The sequence below is a fragment of the Neltuma alba genome, unplaced genomic scaffold, assembly GCF_004799145.2.
Source record: "Neltuma alba isolate B1F8T4 unplaced genomic scaffold, ASM479914v2 tig00011396_pilon, whole genome shotgun sequence".
NCBI classification, from domain to species: Eukaryota; Viridiplantae; Streptophyta; class Magnoliopsida; order Fabales; family Fabaceae; genus Neltuma; species Neltuma alba.
The window spans coordinates 1,309,589-1,335,212 of record NW_021636085.1 but is presented as its reverse complement, the minus strand read 5'-3'; the positions used below and the strand labels follow the sequence as shown (position 1 = coordinate 1,335,212).

Sequence of the window (25,624 nt, the reverse complement as noted above, 5' to 3'; positions counted from 1 at the left end):
GCATAGTACTAGTACCTTACATGTATAAAATTCATAAAAAGTGACTTTTTATAAGTTTTCCTAGAATTTACTATTTGATTTTTTTTATCCTCTAAATATTTTTTATAAGCATCAAATTATTGGGTATTTTGAAGAAATTTTATCTATTCTCGCTATCTTATTTTCTCTCTCGGCGGTAAATGGGATGAAGGCAAAAAATTTTGGCTTTTGAGGCAATGCTGCTTTTGCATCAAAAGCTCACTTGGTGCACATTTGGTGTATCGAGAATCAAAACATTAGTTTAAGCCTCAACCAGCGGTACCACTCCCAAAATGCTCTACCAGGCACACGTTTAGACTCTAATCACCCAATATCATAATGATATAAAAGCTTCCCAGTAAATGAGAGGTTAGAGATTCAATCTCGTTCAGGTCGTTAGTAGAGGCAATCAATCTCGTAACCGGAGAATCTGATCCTGATTACCCTTTTAAGAATCTAGATGACATTAGATTATTTGTATGTAGAGACTGACATTTTGTCTTTTTATTACATTAATTTCATCGTTACAGGTTACTTAAGTTATTATTAGAGCCTGTTAATGATTATTTTTCGTTTCTAAGATCCTATTGTAATTCTTTTTTTTTTTTTATGTTTTCTATTAGACTTGCCAATAGACATAGAGCGTGGACATCATTTACAAAATGGCAACATAATTGATTCTTTGAAAAATATTTAAAAATGTCGATCTCAGATCAAAGAATTTGATGGCAAACCAAAGCGAAAAAGTATATCCAAGTTCTTCCCACTGCACGCACAAGGGTCAATGAGGATTACAGTTCCAACCAAGATGGAAAAACAAAGTGTCCAGATAACTTTTTGCCACGATGAATACGTTGAAGTAACTCAGAATAAGAGAATTGAAAGTTAAGTGCAATTATGTTCTTCCATCAACCCTGTCTAGACTAGTCCAATTGTTCATGTGAAGGATAATCTAGCATTAAACAACCATGATAATACCTAAAAAGCACAAAATTTTCAGACGATACATGGAAATGAAAGGTTCAATCCGAAGAGTTGCACAAGAGCCTCAACAAAATTAGATCCAAGTTTAGTGGGCAGTGTATCTTTATTTATTCGCTCCCCCTCCCAGTAGCCATCAAGAACTCGCCCTCACATACAACTTCACCTCCAACATAAGCCTTCCCTTCCATCTTTGCTATCCCAAATCGCTTTTGCAGCTTAACAAGTGTCATTCTCATAACCAAGGTATCTCCTGCAATCACTGGCTTCCTAAACCGGACTTTGTCTATTCCAGCAAAAAAGAAATTTTCACGAGAACCTCCTACTTCAGGTTGCAACATGACCAAGCCACCAACTTGAGCCATTGCCTGCATTAAAATACCACTCACCTTAATTACCTGTTTCAAAGCATATTACATAGAGTGTTCTACGAAAAGAACTTCTCCTTTTTCTTTGTTTTTTTCCAACACTCCTATCAGATGTGCAAGCAAGAGATATAGTTATAATGTGGACAATGGTGGAAGATGTTCTTAATAAAGAATGCTGCTTAAATTTAAACTCTAATTATATCACGAGATGTCTATCTGAGGACATCAAAAATAAATAAATAAATAAATAAATAAATAACAATATTAAATGGACTGATTTACAAAAGATAGATCGTGTTAACACATAGAGACATGTAAAGTACACTTTCCAGCATAATTCGCCAATGAAATCTGCATTTTCTGCAAAGCTCGCTAAGAGGTAATCCCATAGAACTGGCTTTTTCATCAATTTGCAGAAAGGTGAGCTTTCCTAGTTTGCAAGTTCCAAGTTTTGAACTTGGGTTTCCGGGACCTCCAAAGTAAATTTTCATGGGTTTACCATTAAGACTGATTTTGTTGTTTGCAAGTTTTGAACTTAATTTCTTTATTTGAAATGAAACCTCACAATTCTTGTGTTGGTTGAAAGACACTTGTAGGGCTTATTGGCTGTTGTTTCCAACATTGTACTGCATTTATTGAGTCCAAAATATAGGATCTTGAGTATGACCAAGAACTAGTTGCAGTTTCAAAGAAATCTGTTCTCATACCATGCCACAGAACCACATACTAGTGGCATAATCTTTTAGGAGAAGATCCCAGAGTGATTTCTATTACCATCTCACCCTAGATAGGGGGCAGGAAAAAAAAAAAAACAAAAAGGGTTTTCAACATATCAGCTAACTAAGAAGTGATAAACGCTGGTATTCAATTCAAAAGATCAACAGGTTTACAGATAACTGATTTTCAATATCCAGTTTAAAAAAAAAAAAAAAAAATTCAAGGTTACATTGCTGTAGTCAATCAAGATATAATTGTGATATTAGCTTTCTACGACTAATGCCAGGGGCACACTATGTTTCAATCATTAAGTACATCCATCATTGCATGCTTATGATGCAAAGATTTTTCTTTTTTCCTTTTGTTTTTTTTGCCCCTTTGTTGCAGCGGAAAAGAGATGATGCAAAGATATCATTAATGATACGATATCTTCTTTTTTTGTTAGCCGTAAATATGATTTTCACAACCAATAGAGAATAAATGAACATGAACTCATTCAAATGAGGGTATCTAATATCAAATAATCAATCTATAACTCCATATATATATTCAAATCCAAGATCATAAGTCAAGTGGATACCGTAACCTTGAATGCTATACAAATACAAACTAATATATCTTCTCCGACTAATCTCAGAAATGTACTTTTACAAAACCCAAATAAACTGACGATTGTGACTAGGCATACCATTTTTTTCAATTGATTGAACACCTTCGATTGGGCATACAACTAAGGATGTGCATACTTAAATTACCATATGTTAACATGCAGCTAATATAACAAATAAAAAATGTGAGAAATACCAATAAAAATAGATATGCAAGTAAAGAATCATCGCCAGCATGATTTTTACCTCAACCATGAGAACACCAGGCATAATCGGCCTTTCTGGGAAATGGCCGGGGAAAAAGTTGTCATTTATTGTTACATTCTTTATAGCCACGGCAGAAACTCCTGGATTGTATTCGATCACTCTATCAACTAGAAGAAACGGAAACCTAAAGCACAACCACAGAAAACAAAGAACAATCAGGTGCAAGAAACAACAAGACTGGCTTACTGGCTCTAACAAAAAATAAGACCAAACCCAGTTTGATCCTCAAATATGACCGGTATCAGCCAAGTCCTTCGGATGTTCTCTCTGTTACCTTGATACTAATGAGTACGATTTCGTTCCAATGACATCATTCTATAGTTACTAGAATAATACTGTGCAATCTTTAGAGAATCAAATATTGTTTGACTATGACAACAAGTTAAAGCTTTTCGTTTAAAGTGATATACAAAAGTTTGTTTGGATAGCCAAAATATGGCTGTAGTATAAAAGATCAACAACAAAAGAATGTCAGAAAACCAAAGATTTCGGTCACCTGTGGGGCAAAATGTCACGAATCTGGTTGATATCCAATACCGTCGGAAATGCTGGATACTCTGAAGCAGCAGAACACAGAAAACAAGTTGATCAGCAAGATGAGAAAGTGAAGGAGTCAGTTCATTCCTGAAAGCAGAAAAGAAAGAGAATGCCTACTTAATTCGATGGGTTTATCATCTTCTTTTGGAACATTTGCAGCATCCGAAGAACAAAACGTCGTGAATCGTCTTTTAGCCGCCGTCACTCTCAGAGGGCTGGCCCCAACAGACAGAGATCCCGGGTTCGAAAATCTGAGAGCTGAGCATCTGGGACGATGCGAAGTGGAAGAGTGAGAATTTGGGCAAGTAGGAGAGAGAAAGGCGTTAGACAAAGCAGAACTTGCCATTGTTGAGCTTCTTCACCGAGAGTGCTTGCTTGCTTGGGTCTTGGAAGTGTTATAGGTGTAGCTGCATTTATCAAAAGGGAAGGAAGGAAGGGCGAGAGAAACAAAGAGAACCCAAAACAAGTGTCTGCCTTCGGACGGAGATTTCACTGTCGCTTCTTTAATTTCTCAGCCGAAGAAAATGAAGGAGAAGGGCAGATTAGGTGACGGCAGTTCAGCTAGACGGGTCGGTTATTCAGGATCCGACATTGACAAAAATGTTCCATTGGCCATGGGTCATTTAAGAGGTGGAAAAAAAAACAAAGAAAAAAATTACCTAAAAATCTTTTCCCCAAACAGATGGCCAGTTAAACATAATAATTAGGAAAAAAAAGAAAATTCGAAAGTACTGAGGACTAAAGAGGTTGTGAAAAGTGTGAGATTCCAAAATAAGATTTTCAAATTTCATTGAAATTAACACAAATGCCCCCACTCAAAAAAGCAAGAAAAAACGTCTCTATTTAACTTTCTCTCCACTTTCCTCTATTTATTATCTTTACTATTAGATTAATAACCAATGATGATTGAGATTTAATATAGTATAACAATATTATAACATTAAATAATAAAAATATATATAAATAATTTTAAAATCAGACAACACTGGATAAAAAGACAAAAAAATTGTAAAATGTTTTAATAAAAATCTATAAAATTAATGTATCCATATTAATTTCTGACTGCTTATATATTTTTTTATTTAATTAATATTATAATAATATCATAATATATTAAATCTGTGGATGTTGATCCAGTGGTAAAAATAATAAATAGAGAGGAAATGGAGAAAGAATTAAATAGAGATATTCCTCCCTACTCAAAAAAGAAGTTCAGAATCTCTCCCCGATGACTCTCAACGCCTAAAATTAATGATAATTATCGAGCCACTAAATTATATTGACATTATAATACAAAAAAAAGAGTTACTTCTCTAATCTTATTTATAAAGCACTTCTAACATATTTCATATAGACTAAAAAAAACCTTAAATTGTATTAACTCTTCATTAAAATATAGCAAATTTTCAACTTTACCCTTGTTTAATATATATATTTTTCAAAAAAAAAAATAACTATATACATGATAATAAATGAAGAACAATATAGTATATTTATGATAAAAATTTAATGAAATGACTTATAAATATGATAAAAAACTCTTCTCTCTTTGTCTTATAAATAGAACCAGAGGAGTAGTTTTTAATTTTCAGTGATTCAGGACTTTAATGTATTTATTCACTGCATTTTATTAGCAATGCCATTGTTAAAACAGACATTTCAATACTCTTTTGGTCTTATTTATAAGTCATTTCTAACATGTTTCATACAGACTAATAAAAATCTTAAACTTTATTAATTCTAATTTAAAATTTAATAACTTTTCAACTTTATCTTTATTTAATATATAATATATCTCATGAGAATAAAATCAACACAATAATAAATAAAAGAGTAAAGATATATGTTTATATAAAAATTTTCTTTCTGTTCTATAAAGAGAAACAAAAAAATTTTTTTACTCTATAAATAATACTCTTCCGGTCCTTATTATAAGACCCAATTTGACTTTTTATTTGGTCCTAATTATAAGACCCAATCTATTTTTTCTTTTATATTTATGCATTTTTTCCAAGATAATCCTTCTAATAATAATAGTTTTAACCAATATACTTAATTAGCAAGGATATTTTAGGAATAACAACACTTATTTATTATAAATAACCAACTTAACTTACTTCCTTAATCTCCTCAAATAAGTCAATTAGGTCTTATAATTAGGACCGGAAGAGTACCAGAGCAGCACTTCATTAGCAATACCATTTTTTCTTTGCCAGCTTCATTAGCAACACCATGCGAACATAATTAAAATTTAAAATAGCAATACATTACCTAACCCAACAAACATAGCTACAAGTCTACAATGCTATAACAGCAAGGGGGCCCATTGCCAGCTTCCTATCCGGCCCAGAATACCAAATACGGACTCCTCGTCTCATTCTCTCTCTCCTTCTCTGAGTTCTGCTTTTGGCGTTTTCCTCTTTCGCCTCCTGACCTCCTCCTTCCTCCAACTGCGTCTCCGACTTGCCGTTGGCACTTGTGTCACTCTCTCTATATACATGCTATAGTCAACCAGTCAAAAAGATCTTCTTCCAAGGAATCCTTCTTTATCTTTCCTTCTTCCCTTCTCGGTGAGTGAGGAGGTGGAATTCCTTTCCTCCGCCATGAATTTCCACCTCAATAACCACAATTCTTCCCCCTCTTCCTCCAATTCCTCCTCCACCCCTAATCCCCTCAGGGATACTCCATCTGCCTCCCTCACCACCACCACTACCACGGCTACCGCCGCCGACGACCCAATGCACTCCTGGTGGGAATCTATTTCCAAGGCCCGCTCTCGCATCCATGCCCTCGCCAACATCCTACCTCCTTCTTCCTCTGATTCTCTCATGACCCTCGCCGATTCTGACCGCCCTGCCCTCTCTCTCCTCTCCTCCCCCGTTGCCTACTCCGCCGTCGCTGATTCTCTCTATTCCCCTGAATCTGGCGCCGGTTCCGATCCCCTCTGCCACTGGCTTTACGATACCTTCCTTTCCTCTGACCCACATCTCCGCCTCGTCGTTCTTTCGTATCTGCCCCTTCTCTGTGGTCTCTACCTCACTCGAATCCACAATTCCTCTTCCGATTCAACTTCGCTTCCTTCTCTGTCTGGCTTCGAGGCTGTTCTCTTGGCTCTCTATGCTTCTGAGACCAAATCTCGTGGGGGAAAACCTGTTGTGGTTACAATTCCGGATCTGTCGCAGCCTTCTATTTACCACGCCGATGAAGAAACCTGGTGGTAATGGGGTTAACCAAACGAGGCCTTCCGTTGGGGTTATGTCTGCTCCGCTTGAGCCTATGGTTGCGGTGAAATCGACCAAAAGGGCTTGCATTGTTGGGGTCGCGCTGGATTGTTACTACAAGCAGATCTCCCAGATGCCTGGTTGGTCTAAGCTTGAATTTTGCCAATTTGCTGCTGGTTGGGCTGGGCAGGATTGTCCCTGTAAGGGAGAGTTTGATGGTGGGGAGGAAATTAACGCTAACGGGCTTTCCAATGGCCTGGATTTGAAGGAGGAGGAGGATGAAATTGAAGAGGAAGTCACGAAAGAGATGGAAAATTTGGCTATTCAGAGGTATGATTTTGCTACTGAATCTTCCAAAGGGGCCAGAATTCCACTTCCTTGGGAGCTTTTGCAGCCAGTGTTGAGAATCCTGGGGCACTGCTTGTTGGCCCCATTGAACTCTCAGGAGGTCAAGGATTCTGCCTCAGTTGCAGTAAGATGTTTATACGCGAGGGCCTCTCATGATTTGGTGCCGCAGGCAATTCTGGCTTCAAGGAGTCTCATACAGCTCGATAAGAGGGCTCGGGAGTCTGCCAAGGCAGTGGCTGCAACTGCAAATGCGTCATCAAATGCTAACACACCCAGCAAAGCGAAGAAACCTGAAATTCTTTTGGTCTCAAAGTGATTGGGGGAAAGGCACAAAATGTGCTTGTGAAGAAGATGATGATTGCTGTATAGTGAGTAAATCAGTAGCGGATCGAGAGTGTTTTCTCTAGGCTTCATACTGTAAGAATTCAGGCTTGTATCATAGACCGATAGTTTGTGCCTTTTTAAGTTACATATTTTTTCCTCTTTATCCCGAATGAATATTTAGATGTTTTGACGTTGTTCTTTAGTCTTGACTTATTTGCTATCATTTGCTTCATTGGTGTCCTTTGCTTGATTTTATTGCACATTCTTAGTGCAATTCTATATGTTGCTTTACTTTATTTGAATTGTTGTACTCTGTATTGATTGAGTACATTAAATGGGGCGTTGCTTATGATTCATAATTTGCTTTAGATTGGTTTTGCTGATGATTGTTTTTCTGGGTTTTAGTAACCTGTTTGGAGTTCAGATGTTATCTTGGAATACACGGAGCGATGTTTGCAAGTCCTATATAATACTGGTTGTCTGGTAAAGATGAAGTCTTTTTTGCCTCCTCCTTATTTAAACTCCATAATTGACTTGGTCATTTTAGAAATTCATTTTGCTGATCAGGATCTTGATTCTCTTAAATTTCTGGTTTTTTTGTGTTATATCCATTATTGCTCCTATTAGGAGCCATTTATTTTCTCTGGTGTCGTCGATATCGTAGTACAAGAGGATAATATGGTATCTAAGATTCTCATGTTTGTTATGACAATTTCCAATTGTCTTATGAAGGATGTGAATGGCATTCTATAGAAGTTTATGAAGCTTAGTAACTTAGGGCGCAAGATTCCCTCAATTTTTTTGTCTTCGTGGTATGAAATACTATCCAAAGTTATGTTATCCAATGGCTCCTAGCATTTTGATCCCGGTGTGCCAAACACAGGCATTTTGGATTCCTTTTGCCATTCAAGATACCAAGGTGAAGATATTTATCAAATGGTTTATTTGTCACAGCTCACCAAAACCAGCATTGTTATCCTCAGTCCTCGGCCTCTGAAGATTATAGTCTGTGACCTAGGATAGATCTATGAATGAGGTGAGTTTGCTCATTCAGTGTTAATAATAATTCACAATTGTGCGTTTACAGGATGACCCCAACCTATATCTGAACCCTAGATGTTACTGATAATCAGTTCTACAGTCTATGGTTTTTGTTTTGATGGTTTAGCACCTTCAGACTCTTCACTTTAGGTTTTGAGAATCCCTTGTGAACTTTAATTGTTTGTTGGATACTGGCAAGATCATTATAAAATATGATGTTTACAAAGTTATTGTCGTTAGAACAAGGCAGAAGACACCGTGAAGACCAATTCACCCTAGACTGACTGAATTCCGTTTTATACTGCTCTTTTTGGTCTAGAATTTTCCAGTTTGAATGAGTAATCTGTGCAACCGCTGTTTGTATGCTGACAGCAGTAGCTTCAATGGCAGAGTCTAGTTTCTACCCTGTGATATGTTGCTCTTTATGCAAAGCCCTAACGCACTTGTTTTTTGGCCTGGTAGTGTGCTGGAGACCAACATCAACACAAGACACTAATGAGATGCTTATAGGCGTTAGAATAAATAGCTAAATTTTTCAACCTGGATTTAGAGTGAATTCTTTTCAACATGAGCATTTTGAATTTTACGATTCATTTTTTCAGTCATTCGTTTTAGAAGATCATGATGAATGGTATTTCAAATATATAATGATGTCTACTGTGTTTTTCTTTAGAAGTGAAAGTTTTAAGAATCAGGACTTGAATACAACACTTGTGTGGAGATTTACCATGTTTAGTCTCTCTCTCTCTCTCTCTCTCTATATATATATATATATATATATAAGTTTGGCGGCTCAACTTTTCTTCTTGCACGTTAGTACTTCATAGTTTTCCCTTCAAACTTCAAACTCTTCTGTCCCATGATGCTGTGTAAATGCTGGGTGACTTCTGGAGCCCACTACTGGATTAGAATCCTATAAAATTGGCCTAGCTGTTGAAGGTATAAATGGAGTTTAGTCTGTGTTAGCAGGTGCATCACAAATTGTTTGTTACATATCATGGTGTTATGTTCCGGTTTTATCAAATTGACTGGTGTTATCTTGTGTTTGAAAGTCGAGAAACTTGAAGCAGTTCACGATATTCAAGTTTAGAGACCTTACATCGTGCCTGCCATGGATGCATACTTCATCTTTGTACGATCGCATCAGAAATTAACTAATGAGACTTGCCAAGCTGACTGTATGGTGGTACTGCATGTGTTCTTGTAGAATAAGTGAATTGACCTTATGGCCTTCAAATTATTAAATATTTCAATATGGTCAAGAGGCTTTATGCCTTGAAGTGATCTTAATAATGTATTTGTAATTTTTTATTCATTTTTGTTATGATTTATTTTCTCATGCGATTCATAAAAATCAATAACTTTATGAAGTTTTTGAAAGATTTTACTTATTTTCTAACTAATGAAAAAATAAAAATATTATCCGAATCCCCAGAGGACGGCGTGGGAACACTAACCCTGGATCATAGTGGTCTTCGCCCTTCCTGCTACAGTTCAAAGGACATTGCTTGTTCATCACAAGGTGCTGGTGTGATCATTATAATTTGTTTTTCTGGGTTTAAAGAAAAAAATATTTAACTATTAAATACTAAATTGGCATTTTACTTTGCCATTATTTTATTTGGACACAAATAAGTTAATTAAGATTCTTTCGTTTGGAGAGAACCCACACTTAAGCTGGTCTAGTTGAAAGCAGAACATTTCTTTCTTATTTCACCATCACGACCAGTTTTGACCTCAATGTTGCTCATTTTCACCATGGCTTTGCCAAACTCCACATTGAATACAGTCTTTCCCGAGTACCTCTGAACAAAGGGCTTTGTGGAAGCATCACTCCACAGTTCTTGATCAGACTGCAAAATTCCCCGTCCTTTCCTCAGATTATTGAAGTAAGATGTGTCGAACCGGTTCTGGCTTCTGAAATCGAGCGCCACCCGGTTCATGCCGTCACCGTTCTCAGGGCAAAGTGCTCGGAGCTGAGGCAGGAAGGAAGGGTTGATGGAAGGGTCAGGACCCCCATTTCCACCAAAGTTGTAGAGTCTGTTGCTGAAGAACAAGCAGGCTGTAGTTCCGATGGTATGCCCTCCTATATATACATATAAATATATTTATTCAAATATTAAGAAATGAATTGGTTACGATTTGAAGCCAGAATGTTCCAATATCTTACACATTCCCAAATTACAAAATAAAGAGATAGGTTTGTTTGTAGAGATAAAGACAAAAACAAAAGGGCAGGCTAATGCCCAATTATAATATGTGGATCTTGTGAATGCCCCATCTTTATTCTCAAGATTCAATGGGGATATATAACACGAATTGAGTAGAATTTTGTAATTGATTATTAATAATTTTTTAACATGATTAAATTATTAGTATGAATTGCTAGTAGTTGATCACATGCCAAACATTGAAATTTATAAAGATAATCAAATTAGAAAAGAAACCATGGGCGGCTCATCACGGAAAACCAAGTAATTTGGATTTTAATTACGCCACAGTGTGGTCAAATAAGGGACAAAAATAAATAAAGGAGTTGGAATCCATAGAGTCTCTACATTTCTACTTGTTCTCATTAAAAAAAAAATTCCTACAATACAATATTAAAAATTTATTTATTGTAAAAATAAGGAAATAATGCTTATCAATTGATATAAGTATCTCATTCATATGGACAGTTTAATTAAATTTTATTTTATTTTGTTATTTATGTTATAATATGTTTATTTGAACATGTGTAAAACATAAAATAAAAATAATATTTTAATTGCTAATCTTTTAATATTTAACCTATGAAATCAAAAATTAAAAAAAATCCAATGATGAGAACTATTGAAATTAAATCTTAATGATAGATCTAAATCATTTCTCTTGAACGATCACTGGTGAATTCAGACATATTATGTCACTTGTGAGCAATACAAGTTTTTAACAAATTAATATTACCCAAACACATTTGTTTACGAACTATATGAAGTTAAAAAAATTGAGTTACCTGATTTGTGCATGATATAACTTGTCATAGCATAAACACAGTAATAATATATATATATATATATATATATATATAGTTTTCAAGAATTATGAATAATAATACATCTATTTTATATTTTGTATATCATGAGAGAGAGAGAGAGAGAGAGAAGTGAATTACCAACAAGAGTGACAAGGTCTTGAGCGTTGAGGCCCTTATCAGCGAACTTCTTCTTCTGAACATCAACAGAATCTGAAGGGCCCGGCAAGTTATCCACATCTGAAGCCTTCGATACTCTACCATCTCTTCTACCTGTAGGAACTTCCCATCTTACCCCTCCACTCTGCATTTATTCCCAACCATATCATTCTTATCCACTCACCTGCGTACACTACACACAAATGTATATTTAAACTAAATTCAGTTCTTACCACAACAACAGAATCGCGAGCAGCAAGGGCAAGTATGTCAGCACAAGACACAACACCGGGGCATGCAGCCTCCAGCTGCGTCTTGGCTTCTTCAATGACCTCAAACCCCCTCAACCCGCCGTTCGCCCCGGCCGTTCTCTCTGTCCCTGCACCGGCCACAAGGACCGATGCGTCGCAGCCTCGGACGAAGCAATCATGGAAGTGCATCCTCAGTAAGCCAGCAGCTAGAGAAGGATCAGACTTGACATGAGCTTGAACAGTAGATCTCACAATTGACTCAGCTCTAGGGCAAGAGGTTGAGTAAAACCCTAGACGTGTCCCTTGGCCATGCACAGTCACAAGCAAAGCTAGAACCATGTAAAACACTAACAAAAACCTTAAGTCGTTGAAGAAACCAGCCTCCATTATTTTAATCTGGAACTCAATTATATGAGATGAGATTGGTGAATTTGGGGTTATAATTTATAGAGTTTTTTGGGGCTTTAATTTGTGGGGTCAGAACTTGATAGAGATAAGCAATGAGTAAGAGAAGGCGGCTAATGTTTCCAAAACCTAGTGCGATATAGGCGGGATTCAGGTCTTTTATAAATGAAGGAGACATTACTTTACAGTCACTTGTATGACTCATTAACTAATTTGAAAAAATTAAAAAAGTTACTAAATTATTTAATTATACTCCTCCGGTCCTTATTATAAGACCCAATTTGACTTTTTATTTGGTCCTAATTATAAGACCCAATCCATTTTCTCTCTTATATTTATGCATTTTTTTCCAAGATAATCCTTCTAATAATGATAGTTTTAGCCAATATACTTAATTAGCAAGGATATTTTAGGAATAACAACACTTATTTATTATAAATAACCAACTTAATTTACTTCCTTAATCTTCTCAAATAAGTCAATTGGGTCTTATAATTAGGACCGGAGGAGTAGCATATATTATATGATTTCTTCAAAATATTCCTCCGGTTCTAAATATAAGACCCCTTTGTAGTGTAAATTACACTACAAAAAGGGTCTTATATTTAGGACCGGAGGAAAACTTATGTGTACCATTATATTATGCTCCTTAATTTCTAAAATGTAAGACCCATTTAATGGTATAAATTATACTACAAAGTGAGTGTTACAATTAGAACAGGAGATATAGACTAATTTGTAGTAAATAAGTCAACTGGATCTTATATAATGACCAGACTAGTATTGATATTTGGTAATATCCAATTAGATTTAAGCATTATTAAGTGCCCACCAATTAAGGGTAATTATATTCTTTTAAAAGTTTTTTTTTTTTGCATTTATATGTACTCGAACATATATAACCCTTTTGGTATCATCATCAGTAGCTATATATGTTGAGCGGTTTTCTTAAATAAAATTGTCACTATTTTACTGTATAATATTTTACTTTAGAAACTAAAAATAATGTTGAATTATATATATGACTGGATAGTCTCGGATGCCAATTTTTTAAATCTATACGACTTATTTTTTTCCGGAAAAAAGGAAAGAAAACAAAAAGGGGACAATAGAGAACAGCGTCCCAACATGTGCATGTTCATGGAAAGATTATAAAGGTTTGAAGAAGTCAAAGTTGATTTGAAGACAAACAGGGACAGTGATGGATCAAGTGGAGTTTAATAGCATTTAGCATAACAGGTTGCATCATTAATATATGTAAACTCAAATCATATTATTGGTTAGAGATCTGATTATATTGTTAAAGCAAGACTATATGTGACTTTAATTACTCTTCTGGGTACTCATATCAATTAACTAAAAAATTTACATGCCCCAGCTTGCAGCTAAATTGGTTCACATCATCTAATTATAGAACTTACACGCCACACAGCTTTCAGCTACAACAGTTAAAGTTGAAAATTGTTTTTTCCCCTAACGCATAGATATATGTTATTGGAGACAATTTGGTCCAAGACATAACTAGGGACATTAAATGTGGATAATGAAAATTTATTAAGATTTGATGGGTTTTAATGATGATTCAAACCTTGATTCATTGTACATAGTGTGAGAAATTAGTTCTTTTTCGCTAAATCTAATATCTCTATCGGTAAAATAAATAATATTTATTAAAATTATATGATGATTTAGGGTTTGTGTGTGGGTTTGTGGACATGGAAAAGGAGGGAAAATGATGGATGGATGGTCGGTGGTGAGGGAATGAGATAACCATGAAATTAGGATAGAAACTTGGGCTCACAGGTTTGTACAGAAGTGAAGTGCGAATAATTCTCCTACGCACGCATGCGGGGTTTGGCTGCATTATGCATGGGGACTCTTATTATATTCAGTGTACTTTCTCGCATCTTTACTCTCTAGGACTTATTTGAAATAGCTTTTTAATTGTGATTTTTAGAATACAAGGTGTGTACGTGAAAGTAGTTCAATATATGTGAATGTGTGCTTCCAAACAAACCCTTAGTTTTGTTCAAACTAGATATAAGTGTAAGTGCCTGTTTGGATAATATTGTTAATAAGACTTAGGAGTCAGTCAGGACAAAAAAAAAATTTCTGGTTAAATAATGGTAAAAAACAAATGTTTGGTATGATTTTGGAAGCAATTAAATTTTTGTCCAAAAGCTACTATGAAGTTGAAGCAACTTTTTCTGATTTCTGACGTGCTTTTAATTTTTTTTTTTTTACATATATTTAAACTTCTAAAACTCACTTTTGACCAAAATCAGACAAACAAATTTTTGTCAAATATAATTGACTTTCTTAATTGAAATCTGTTCAAATACAAATTACATTACATTAATTAACTTTTATCTAATTGCATCAGTGTGCGAAAGTTAGCTGTGATAAAAGTCGCTTTTGCTCACATTAGTTCAAACAGGACCCAAAATTGTACAGAGTGTAAGATAAGTTATGTGTACAGTTCAAATATATATTAATATTGATGATATGAGTATATATTAATATTGATGATATGAGTATATTGAATTGTCCACTCTTTCCTTGAAAATTTTTGTTATTTGTTTGGATTCATTGTCCGATATGACCTTCATGCCATGTTTGAATCAAATTTCAGAATAGCATTATTTCATTTTATACTGATTAGCCAAGATAACAAGTCACGTTATGATTTAATAAGTGGATTGCAAACTTATAAAGTGGGAAATCGTTTGGATTATTAGTCTTTTACAATTACAAATTAAATTTCACCATGAATTGAGAATAAATTAAAAGAAATAGAGAAAATAAATATGTATACAAAACTGTGTGTCATAGCTCTGCTTTTTCCCATGTGATCCTCTATTTGAGCCATTTTTATCTTGAAAGAAGTCTCAAATAGGCCCAAAAAATTTATGTTTACAAATCAAACTATAATACTTACAAGTTGAGTTGTGTCAAGAAAAAAAATTAATTTCTTAAGACTTTCTGTATTTAATTTTTTTTAGATGAGATCTATAGAGATAATTTTCTCTTGTTTTTGATTCCCTCACTCACATACTTAATTATATATAAAACACAAATTTATTTGGCAGGAATTGAAATTTTCCAAACCCTATCTTTTACATTATCTCCTCTCTTTTCTTTTGTTATTTTTTTCTGTTTCATCACTTTCATTTTCGACCACCACCGCCACGAATGATCACCACTTGCAAGAATTATTGTGTTGTGTAGGGGCGACTACGAGATTCAGGGGGCTCTTTAATTCTTAAGTACACTGATTCTTCATTCTAATGTACTTAATTAGATTAAATGAACTTAGATTAATCCAAAAACATTAACATATGAAGTTAAAACCCGTGACGACCTCCAACTTGTAGGAAATATTCGTGCTACTAACGAGGCTACAAGACTATTGACTTGCGCCTTCAAAATTTTAATCACAACACCATGAATTGTTCTCTATGCTTCTTTTGGTAGTCATGCCAAGCATGTACTCCCTTTGGTCCTGTGAACAAATTAAAAATTATACTCTCTTCTATATGTTTTATAAGGCATTATTAGCTCATTTATACGCATCAATAAAAACGCTTAAAAGTATTGAATAAAATTCAAGTGATTTTTAATATTATTTTATTAATCATATTAAACTCTAACATCATACTCATCTGGTCGTATTTATAAAATAGAAATAGAAGAAAATTTTTAGTCCTCTTTTTAATGGAAAGAGAAAATTTTCATATGAGTATACAATTTTACTCTTTATTTATTATTGTTTTGACTTTGTTTTTATGAGAAATAATGTATATTAAATAAGGATAAAGTTTGAAAGTTGTTGAATTTTAATTTAGAATTAATAAAGTTTAAAGTATTTATTTATCTATATAAAATATGTTGACAGTGACTTATAATAAGACCAGATAAGTATTAATTTCTACTCCCTCACTATCTTTATTAAAAATGAGATCTATTAAAAAAATATTTAACACTCATTGAAATTGAAAGTATCAAAACATCTTATAAAAACGGCAAAAAAATATCTTATATTACCTTCGGTTCTTAATATAAGAACTTGTTTGGCTTTTATTTTAGTTATAAATATAAAACATCGATCCACTTTATCCTTATATTTATCCAATTTTTCTCAAGGTAGTCCTTGGTAGTTCTAATTAATATATTTAATTAATAAGGATATTTTAGAAAAGATGAAACCTATTTATTACAAATAACTAATTTAACTAGTTTTCTTAATCTACTCAAATTAGTTAATTAACTCTTATATTAAGTAGAAATGGATAGGTATCGGGAGGGAGTGAGTGACTAAATTAAAATCAAATTATAAGCTCCGCCTTGTGAATACCAATGCCATCGAGCTGGAATACACACGCGCGCACACACTCATTCTTAGTTTTGTGGGGTCAGTTAAATTCAGAAAATTAATTTAGTGAGGAAAGAGTAAGACAGCTAGCTTAATTAGGCAATTATTAAATAAATCAAATGCTCCATGTGAAGGCGTCCCAACAACTATATAAAATAATGCTATAAAATCCGCAATAAACTACATTATTCATCTTATAAAAATACTTATAATTATAATTCACTCCCTGATAAGATTTAAATGTGGGTTCATATCGTTACCAGTTTGACCGCAACCACCTTAATTAATGATACTTTTTTTTAAAAATGTCATTACTCAATATCAACATTAACCAATCGATAATATCAATCTTAAATAAATAAAACATCTCTAATAGACCGTATCATTTATAAGCATTGAATGAGTATAGCATGATTCATACTCTCTACAATATACAAATAATATCAACCACCAATATATACATATACGCCTTCAGTTTTTAACGTAATTAGTGAGTTCATATTGATCCTATATATAAGACTTATTTCACATGTTTATCAATTTTTTTTCAGATTAATTTCATTAATATTCTTTCAACAATAATCAAGTAGGAAAGGAAACTAGCGATGAAGAAATTAAGAAAAATGCTTATAGTGTTTTAGAAAAAATTTATCATATTAACTAATTTAACTAATATTCATAATCTACTCAAGTTAGTTAATTGCAATTTATATTAAGAAGCTGAGGGGTACATGTATAAAATCGATCTATTAGTCAATCTTAAACATCAATACTGCCAAAAAGAAAAACATGTTTATTATAATAAGTTTATAACAAACGCAACCATTACAGATAGGTGAATTAAAACCAACATAAAATTGAATGACTGACCACGGGGGCCATATATATAAGGTTGTAACACACACACACACACACACAAAGACACTCTCTACTTTATTCTTTCAAAACCTTAATATAAGGAAATTAAAATCACAGAGAAATTTGAGGTCAATGCGATAAATATACAAGTCATATACAAGAGTTTAGAGTCGTTTTTGTTCTGAAAGTATTTGGGAAGAGCTGTAAATATTCATAGGTTTGTTTTTTTTTGGTCAATGTCAACCCTCAAGTAATAACAAAAAAGGAGCAATATTTCTCTTTTTAGTTTTTTTAACTAAAAAAGCGACATTCAGCGAAAAATATTTCATATCCACGAACACCTTCACAAATACTTCCAAAACAAAAATGACCCTTAATTCTATATATGAAAAAAGATCTATTAACTTGATCAAACTTTTCACCTAGATTTCTCTGTATTTTTTTAATTTTAAAAATGCTAATATTAGCAAGGATAAGGGCAATTGCACAAAGCGGTTACGTTCCTTCCATGTGGGGGACAAACTGGTCCGGAGCCAGCATGGAGCAAATTACAAGATGATGCAATCAGACAGGTGAAAAAGTATCTCGATTTGTAACATGTTTTTCCTGATGATGATGTGAGTGTTGTGCCTGTTCATTCATTAAACATTACATCAATTATTACAAACCACACGTATATACATATATCATGAATTCAGATTGTGATGTAATTAATTAGGGGGAAGAAAGAAAAAGGGAACGTGAATATAAAATCCACTTTAATTTGTATTGCAAAGTGGATTTTATATTTAAGACCGATGGAGAAGGTGGTAGATGGCTTTGATTTAATCAACAAAAAGGTTGAGAAAGCATGAGACTATATATTTACAGAGTCCGAACTATATATATATATATATATATATATGAATGGCGTTTAGAAATCATGCATTAGACGATCTACAAAGTTTTTTCCCCCAAAACTAAAAATATAAAAACATTTAAATTAATAATAGGAGTACAGAAAAACTCATTGATGAGTAAATTCAGAAGTTAATAATTTCTTGTTTGAAATACAATACACACTTCGAGGAAGAATAGCGAAGATGAGTAGTGTAAAGAAAAGCACACCATAGGAACTTGCAATTAGCCTTCTTGTTGCCATGGCTAGGAAGGGATGGTTAAGTTTGTGATTAAGTGTTTAATTTATAGAGTAATTAAATAGTAATTGCAGAGACGTCCCTCATGTTCTCAAAACCTGCGCCTTAGTCCTATTATTAACACCATTAACAATATTTCATTAGAGATTTTAAAATAATTAATTTTATTATTTTTACATCTGCCGAAAATTTGAAAATTATTACTATACTCCAGTAGGTCCATTTGAAAATTTTAATTAACAGAAAATTTAAATAGGTATTTTTTAAAAAAAATAATGCGTTAAAATTAATTAAACATAGATTACATTGAACGACTTATCAATCATTAGATTAAATCCCTATTTCATTAAACTTTTTTTTACGTGCGTGTTTGAAATAATATTTTAGCCAATTTATGTAATTACAGCTCAAAATATGATTAAAAATGTTAAAATATATGTATTAAAATGTTTAAACCTAAATTATTTTTTAAACAATAATACAATATTTATATTGAAAATAGCATGGAGGTCTGTGTTATTATGTAATTATTGGTATTGATTATAGGAGATGCTGGTGTAGGTTTTTAAAAATAAAAGAGAGATTTTCATATGTATTTTATTTTATTTATCAATATAATTAATTACAAATCATGATTAGTCACCTTGATGAAAGGCTATTTAATTTTATTTTATACATAAGCTTGAGAGTTCGAACGTGCTTATCCTTTTAAGTACATAGAACTGGCTCAAATCAAAAGTTAAGGGCTGTTAACCTAAGACAACTAATACACAAAATTATTAATTTTGGGCAAACACACTGATTATATAACTATGATAATACTACTATATATAGTTTATTAGTTGTCAGGAATTTCCCATTTATCTGACTTACATTTTTTGTCAATTAATAATTAATCTTACCTCTTTGGAATTTCTAATTCTCAATATCTAAAGTCATGCGGAGTTCTTTCATTATATCTAAGGCCTAAAAGTACTAATTAATTTGGTTTCATTAACTAGTTGGCCCAAAAAAAATGCCAATTCCCAAATATGAGTGACTTGTAATATATTTAATACTTTTTTTAATTTTATTCTTATTTAATTGTTATTGGAAAAAGAGAGAGAAGGGAAAGATATAAGAATAATTTGTAAATACTCATCAAAAAAAAAATTTGTAAATGTATGAGAGAGGAAAAAACTTTAATAAGGGTAAAAGCACAATTTTTGTTAATTTAATGTATTTCTTGGTGTATGAGAATGTGTTACAAACGACTTATATGTATTGGTTATAATTGGGGCACAATAAATTATTTATTACAATGATAAATATCAATGAAAACATCAATCAATATCAAATAATAAAAAAGAATAGGGCTCTTGCGCCCTCAAATATGATGTTCTCACACACACACTGAAATAAAAACATTACAGTCTTTTGAGAAAATTAGTCTTTTGGTTCTAACAGTTTTAACTGACGTGTAATTTAATTTTTAAAATTTAATTTGATATAACTCAATCCTTATATTTTTAACTTGATTGCAAGTCAGTCGTAAATTCTGACTTAATGCAGCTCAATCCATATAATTTAATCATTTAAAATGTTAGTTTCTATACTTTAGAAAATAAAATCACATATTCAATGAAGCATAGGGAATAAAGTTTTAAATGATTAAAATTATAGATCGAATTGTAGTAAGTTAAAGTTCAGAAAATAAGTCAAACTAAGTTAAAACTATGGCAACTGAGTTTTACCGGGTTGTAGTTTAATGTATTAATCGTAGCCAGTCCCTTAGATCAAAACCCTATCAAACTTAACATAAGGGTGAATTTGATGAAAAGAATGGATGATTATTAATATGTTATCTTCAATAGCCTTGGATTGTAGGTAATGACCAAAGTGTGGTAAGTCCATCACTTACGCCAGAACTTAGTTAATTAAACATGGTAAGAAGAGTATGTAATTGCTAATCTATTATGATCAATAGCCATAAGATTGTAGGTAATGGCTAAAAGTTTTGTAGTCAGTTACTTATACAAGAACTTTGTTAAACTTGTGCCATACTCGTAAACTTAATGAAAAGAGCGAGTAATCGCTAATTTAGCCATTAAATTGTTGTTTCTTTGTTTTTTTTTTTTTGGCCAGAGTGTTGTAATCAGTCCCTTAAACTATAAAACTTTAACTTGTAATAGAATCGTTAATTTCATGAGGAGAATGGGTTATAAATATCGTTAATCTGTTTTGAACAATGGCCATTAGATTATTTAACCTATAAACGTCAAATTAAATATCAGTTTGAACGCTCTAAAATTTCAAATAATCCCAATATTAAATTTATATCCTAATTATTCAAAATTTTAGAATAAAAATTTAGAATGTTATATATAGAGTATGAATTAGTGCGACATGATTCCTTTTGATCCATTAGGTGATAATGATGATGATGAAGAAAACATCATTAGCATTAATTTACAGTTCTTTAAATCACTTTTTAAATGATTCGATTAAATATGAATATGAATGCGACTTGATTAAATAATTATTTGTCATATTGCTAATAAAAATCTCAATGGTGATACTCATTGCAGTGATGAGTACCATGATATTCATCGAATCTCAACCATTCAAATTTAATACAAATGGTCGAGATTTAATATTTAATATCTTTTTTTAAAAAAAATATTTTTTTAATAGGTACATAATCCAAAATAAAAGTAATCTCCTAACTGTAAGGTTTTTAAAAAAATATTTAAAAATCACTAGTTGAAAATTTTAAATCTAAACCATTAAAACTAATTTTTTATGGTTTAGATTTCACTACATCAATGAGCATCATGGTACTCATCTTTGTTATAAGTATTGAAATTAGTTCCATCTTAATGAACTTGCGTTAATTAACAAATAAATATAATAAAATGTCAAAAAACCATTTTTATTTTTATGCGATCATTTGCATGTATATTATTTTTATGGATCACATTTTCAACAGACAAAACTCCTTTTTCCTTGTAATAGAAAATTTTGGCGAGTTATATCTTTAGAGCTCATCAGAATTAGGGTATATCTCCAAACTTAATTAAATGCACTAATAGAAACACTCGTAAATCGCTTACTAATAAAATTTTCTTATTAGGAAAGGGTTTATATACCAATTTGATGAACCGCCTTTAAAGATGATACTTTCTGTAAAGGAAAACATTAATAGATCACTATGTCATATTCTTCATATCAACAGCCACCACCAATATCAATATTAGGTAAAAAGAAGTCTAATTTTTTATAAACATTGAATGAATAGTATAATTCATATTCCCTATAATACACAATCATATACAAATAATATCAATCACCAATATATATAATTGATAATAACATATACTATTAGCCTATCTTAAACGTCAATACCATTAAAAATACATTTTTACTATGACAAACACAAGCAGTACAAATAGATAAACTAAAACCAACATTAGAATAAATGACTGACCACAACCGTGTATGTAAGGTCGTAAACACACACACAAACTTATTCTTAATATCTTATTCTTACAACCTTAATATAATGCCATTAAGGGAAATTAAAATCAGAGAAGCTTGAGGTGAACAATTTGATTAATGATAGATCTCATATATATATATATATATATATATATATATATAAAACGGCTGAGGGATATTTTTATCCTGAAAATGTTCACAAAGAAGCTATGGAAATCCAGAACTTTTTAAATTCAATATTATCTCGAAAGTATTAAAAAAGGGTGGAATGTTAACATATTAGTATCTTAACAATGGACGTTATTATTATTATTATTATTATTTTAATAGAACAGATGACATTGTTCTTTTTTCTTAACACTTTCGAATTACATTGAGCTTAAAAAAAGAAAAAAAAAAACCTTCTGGATATCCACGGCGCCTTCACGAATACTTCTAGGACAAAAATGATCCTAGGCCCTATATACATATACAGATACACACACACAGGCACACACACACACAAAGCTATCTATTAAATAAATCAAACTTTTTACCCGCCATTTCTCTGTGATTTTTTTCAAAATACGAATAGCAACTTGGCAACGATAAGAGCAGCGGCACGAAATGGTTCTGTTATTTTCATGGTTGGGACAAAGTTCTCCAAAACCAGCACAGAGCAACTTACAAGATTTTGCAATCGAGTAGGTATAAAATGTTTTTGTTTCATAGCACATGTTTTTCCAGATTATGTGAGTGTTGTGCCTGTTCATTCATTATACATTACATCAATAATTACAGACCATATATATATTGTTAAGCAGTTTATTATGACAAGCTTCAGAGCTAGAATTGATAACATATTTCAGTTGCTCACTTTTATTAAGATATTTTAGTTTTTTTTTTTTTGGGGAATCCCACGGTAATTCTACCTGTATATTACATGGATTCAGATTGTGATCTAATCGGAAGAAAGGTAAACAAGAGAATATGAAATACAATAACTTTTATTCAATCAACAAAATGTTGAGAAAGCATGAGACTATAAAAAGGTTTAGAAAAGTGTGAAGCATCGAACTATATGAACGGAGTTTAGAAATCAGGCATCAAACGATCTAGAAGTTTTCTTCCAAAATTTAGAAAAAAAAAATAAAACCATTTAAATGAATAAGAACAGTATTGAAAAACTTATTGATGAGCAAATTCAAAAGTTAGTTTTTGTTTGAAATACAATATATACCTTCAGAAGCAATAATGAAGATGAGTGTAAAGAAAAGCACATTACATAAACACCCAATTAGCTTTCTTGTTGTTGCCATGGCTCTTGGAAGGGATGGTTAATTAGCTCATGATTAAGTGTGTAATTCATAGGGTAATTAAATATTAATTGCAATTATTTTCTAATGAGGTATTCCCATGAAGATTGTTTATGACACATTAATTGCAGGTTAAAGCTATCTTTCTCATATGTGAGTAAAGTACGACACTACCAAAAAAAATGGAAATTCTTTCAGTGCTAACTATATTTTCAGGGAACGCGTTTAAGATGAGGACCAAAACTCATCCTATCTGGACCATCCATATGAGATCTAGATGGTCTAGATTTACTTTTTTTCTCTTTATTTTTTAAAAGAATTACTTTAATGTGTATAGAATCAAAAATAAAAGTGATCTTTTAACCATCACTTCTTTAGAAAATAATTTTTGTTATATAAAAGTAATTAGTTAAAAAAATTAAATTTAGACCATTCAGATCAGATCTAAATAGTTCACAGGAGATAAATTTTGAGTGCTCATCTTTCAGATAAGCAGCCAAATTGGTTCCTATTTTTGGCAACAACTTAACTTTATCGCCGCTGCAAAGTATCAGTGATAGTAACTATGGTAACGACTTGATGACGACTAATAAGATTCTCATGTATATTAACAATAAGAGTTATAAAACGCCTTTAAAGATATACTTTTTTAAAAACAATATCAACAACCACTAATATCAATATTAAATAAATGAAACATCTCTAATTTTTTTTATATGCATTGAATGAACAATATAATTCACATTCTCTATAATATAAGAAATCCAATGCAAATAGTATCAATCACCAATATATATAATATTGATAATAATATATGCTATTAGCCAATCACAAACACTAATACCAAAAGAAAAAAAAAAACCAAAACATTTTTATTATCACAAACACAACCAGTACAGATAAATAAACTAAAACACAGCCTTGTGCATAAGGCCGTAAACACACACACACACAATGACACTCTTAATATTTTATTCTCACAATCATAATATAATTAATACTATTAAGGGAATTAAAATCAGAGAGAAGTTTGAGGTGAAGAATTTGAGTACTGATAGATCTTATATATATGGGGCTGAGGGTAATTTCCACTCTGAAAGTTTTCACAAAAGAGTTATATGGGTATCCAAAAATTTTTAGGTTTGGTATTACCTTGAAATTGTTAAAAAGGGTGCACTGTCGCTTTTTTCATCAAGAATGTTAATAGCCAATATTAATATTTTAACAATATTAACATTAGTTTTTAAACAAAATATATGACATTGTTCATTTTTTAACACTTTCGAGATGATATTGAGCAAAACAAAAAAATTTCCAGATACCCACGACACCCTTATAAATAATTTGAGAGCAAAAATGAACCTTCACACACACACACACACACACACACACACTCTCTCTCTCTATCTATCTATATATGTATATAAATATAAAGAGGATATTAATTTTATCAAACTTTTTACCTAAGATTTCTCTGTGAATTCTGTTTTTTGTTTAAACACTACATGGATAAGGGCAGCGGCACGTAATGTTTCTGTTCTTTTTATGATCGGAACAAACTTCTCCAAAACCGGCACAGAGCGACCTGCAAGAATTTGCACTAGAGCAGAGTAAAATGTTCTTGTCTCATAACATGTCTTTCTTGATGATGATGTGAGTGCTGTGCCTGTTCATCCATTATACATTACATCAATTATTACAAACCATCTATATATATATATATATATAAATATACATATATTAGGGAGAATAGCAATAAGGTCCAAGGAATGAATATATTTGTAAAAAAAATCTCATAACAACCGAGCAGTTTATATGATAAGTTTCAGAGCATCAATAATTACAAACCATATATATATATATATATATTGGAGGAAAAGAGAACAAAGGGAATGTGAAATATGATAACTTTTATTTAATCGGCAAAAAGCTGAGAAAGCATGAAACTATAAAATGTTTTAGAAAAGTGCGAATGAAACTATAAAATGTTTTAGAAAAGTGCGAAACATCAAACTATATGGATGGACTTTAGAAATCATGCATCAAACGATCCAAAAAAAGGGTTTATTTCCAAAATTAAAAAAATAAAAACACTTAAATTAATAAGAACAGTAGTACTGAAAAACTTATTGATGAGCAAATTCAAAAGTTAATTCTTGTTTGAAATACGATACATACCTTCAGAAGCAATACTGAAGATGAGTGTGAAGAAAAGCACATAACAGAAA

At 32.1% G+C, this 25,624-nt stretch overlaps 2 protein-coding genes and 1 pseudogene across 2 annotated transcripts; 1 reads left to right on the top strand and 2 right to left on the bottom strand.

The window, feature by feature from the left end:
* Positions 1-868: 868 nt before the first annotated feature.
* Positions 869-3,999, bottom strand: LOC114712786 (3-hydroxyacyl-[acyl-carrier-protein] dehydratase FabZ-like). The gene is made up of 4 exons (XM_028897320.1): positions 3,614-3,999; positions 3,456-3,516; positions 2,939-3,083; positions 869-1,367 (listed from the first exon to the last, which is right to left on the bottom strand). The coding sequence occupies exons 1-4, from the start codon at positions 3,840-3,842 to the stop codon at positions 1,110-1,112; spliced, it is 693 nt and encodes a 230-aa protein (XP_028753153.1). The 5' UTR covers positions 3,843-3,999; the 3' UTR covers positions 869-1,109.
* A 1,896-nt stretch (positions 4,000-5,895) lies between these two features.
* On the top strand, positions 5,896-7,745 carry LOC114712784 (uncharacterized; annotated as a pseudogene).
* Positions 7,746-10,013: 2,268 nt separating this feature from the next.
* LOC114712779 (cationic peroxidase 2-like) lies at positions 10,014-12,276 on the bottom strand. The gene is made up of 3 exons (XM_028897315.1): positions 11,836-12,276; positions 11,585-11,747; positions 10,014-10,516 (listed from the first exon to the last, which is right to left on the bottom strand). The coding sequence occupies exons 1-3, from the start codon at positions 12,238-12,240 to the stop codon at positions 10,113-10,115; spliced, it is 972 nt and encodes a 323-aa protein (XP_028753148.1). The 5' UTR covers positions 12,241-12,276; the 3' UTR covers positions 10,014-10,112.
* Positions 12,277-25,624: the final 13,348 nt, after the last annotated feature.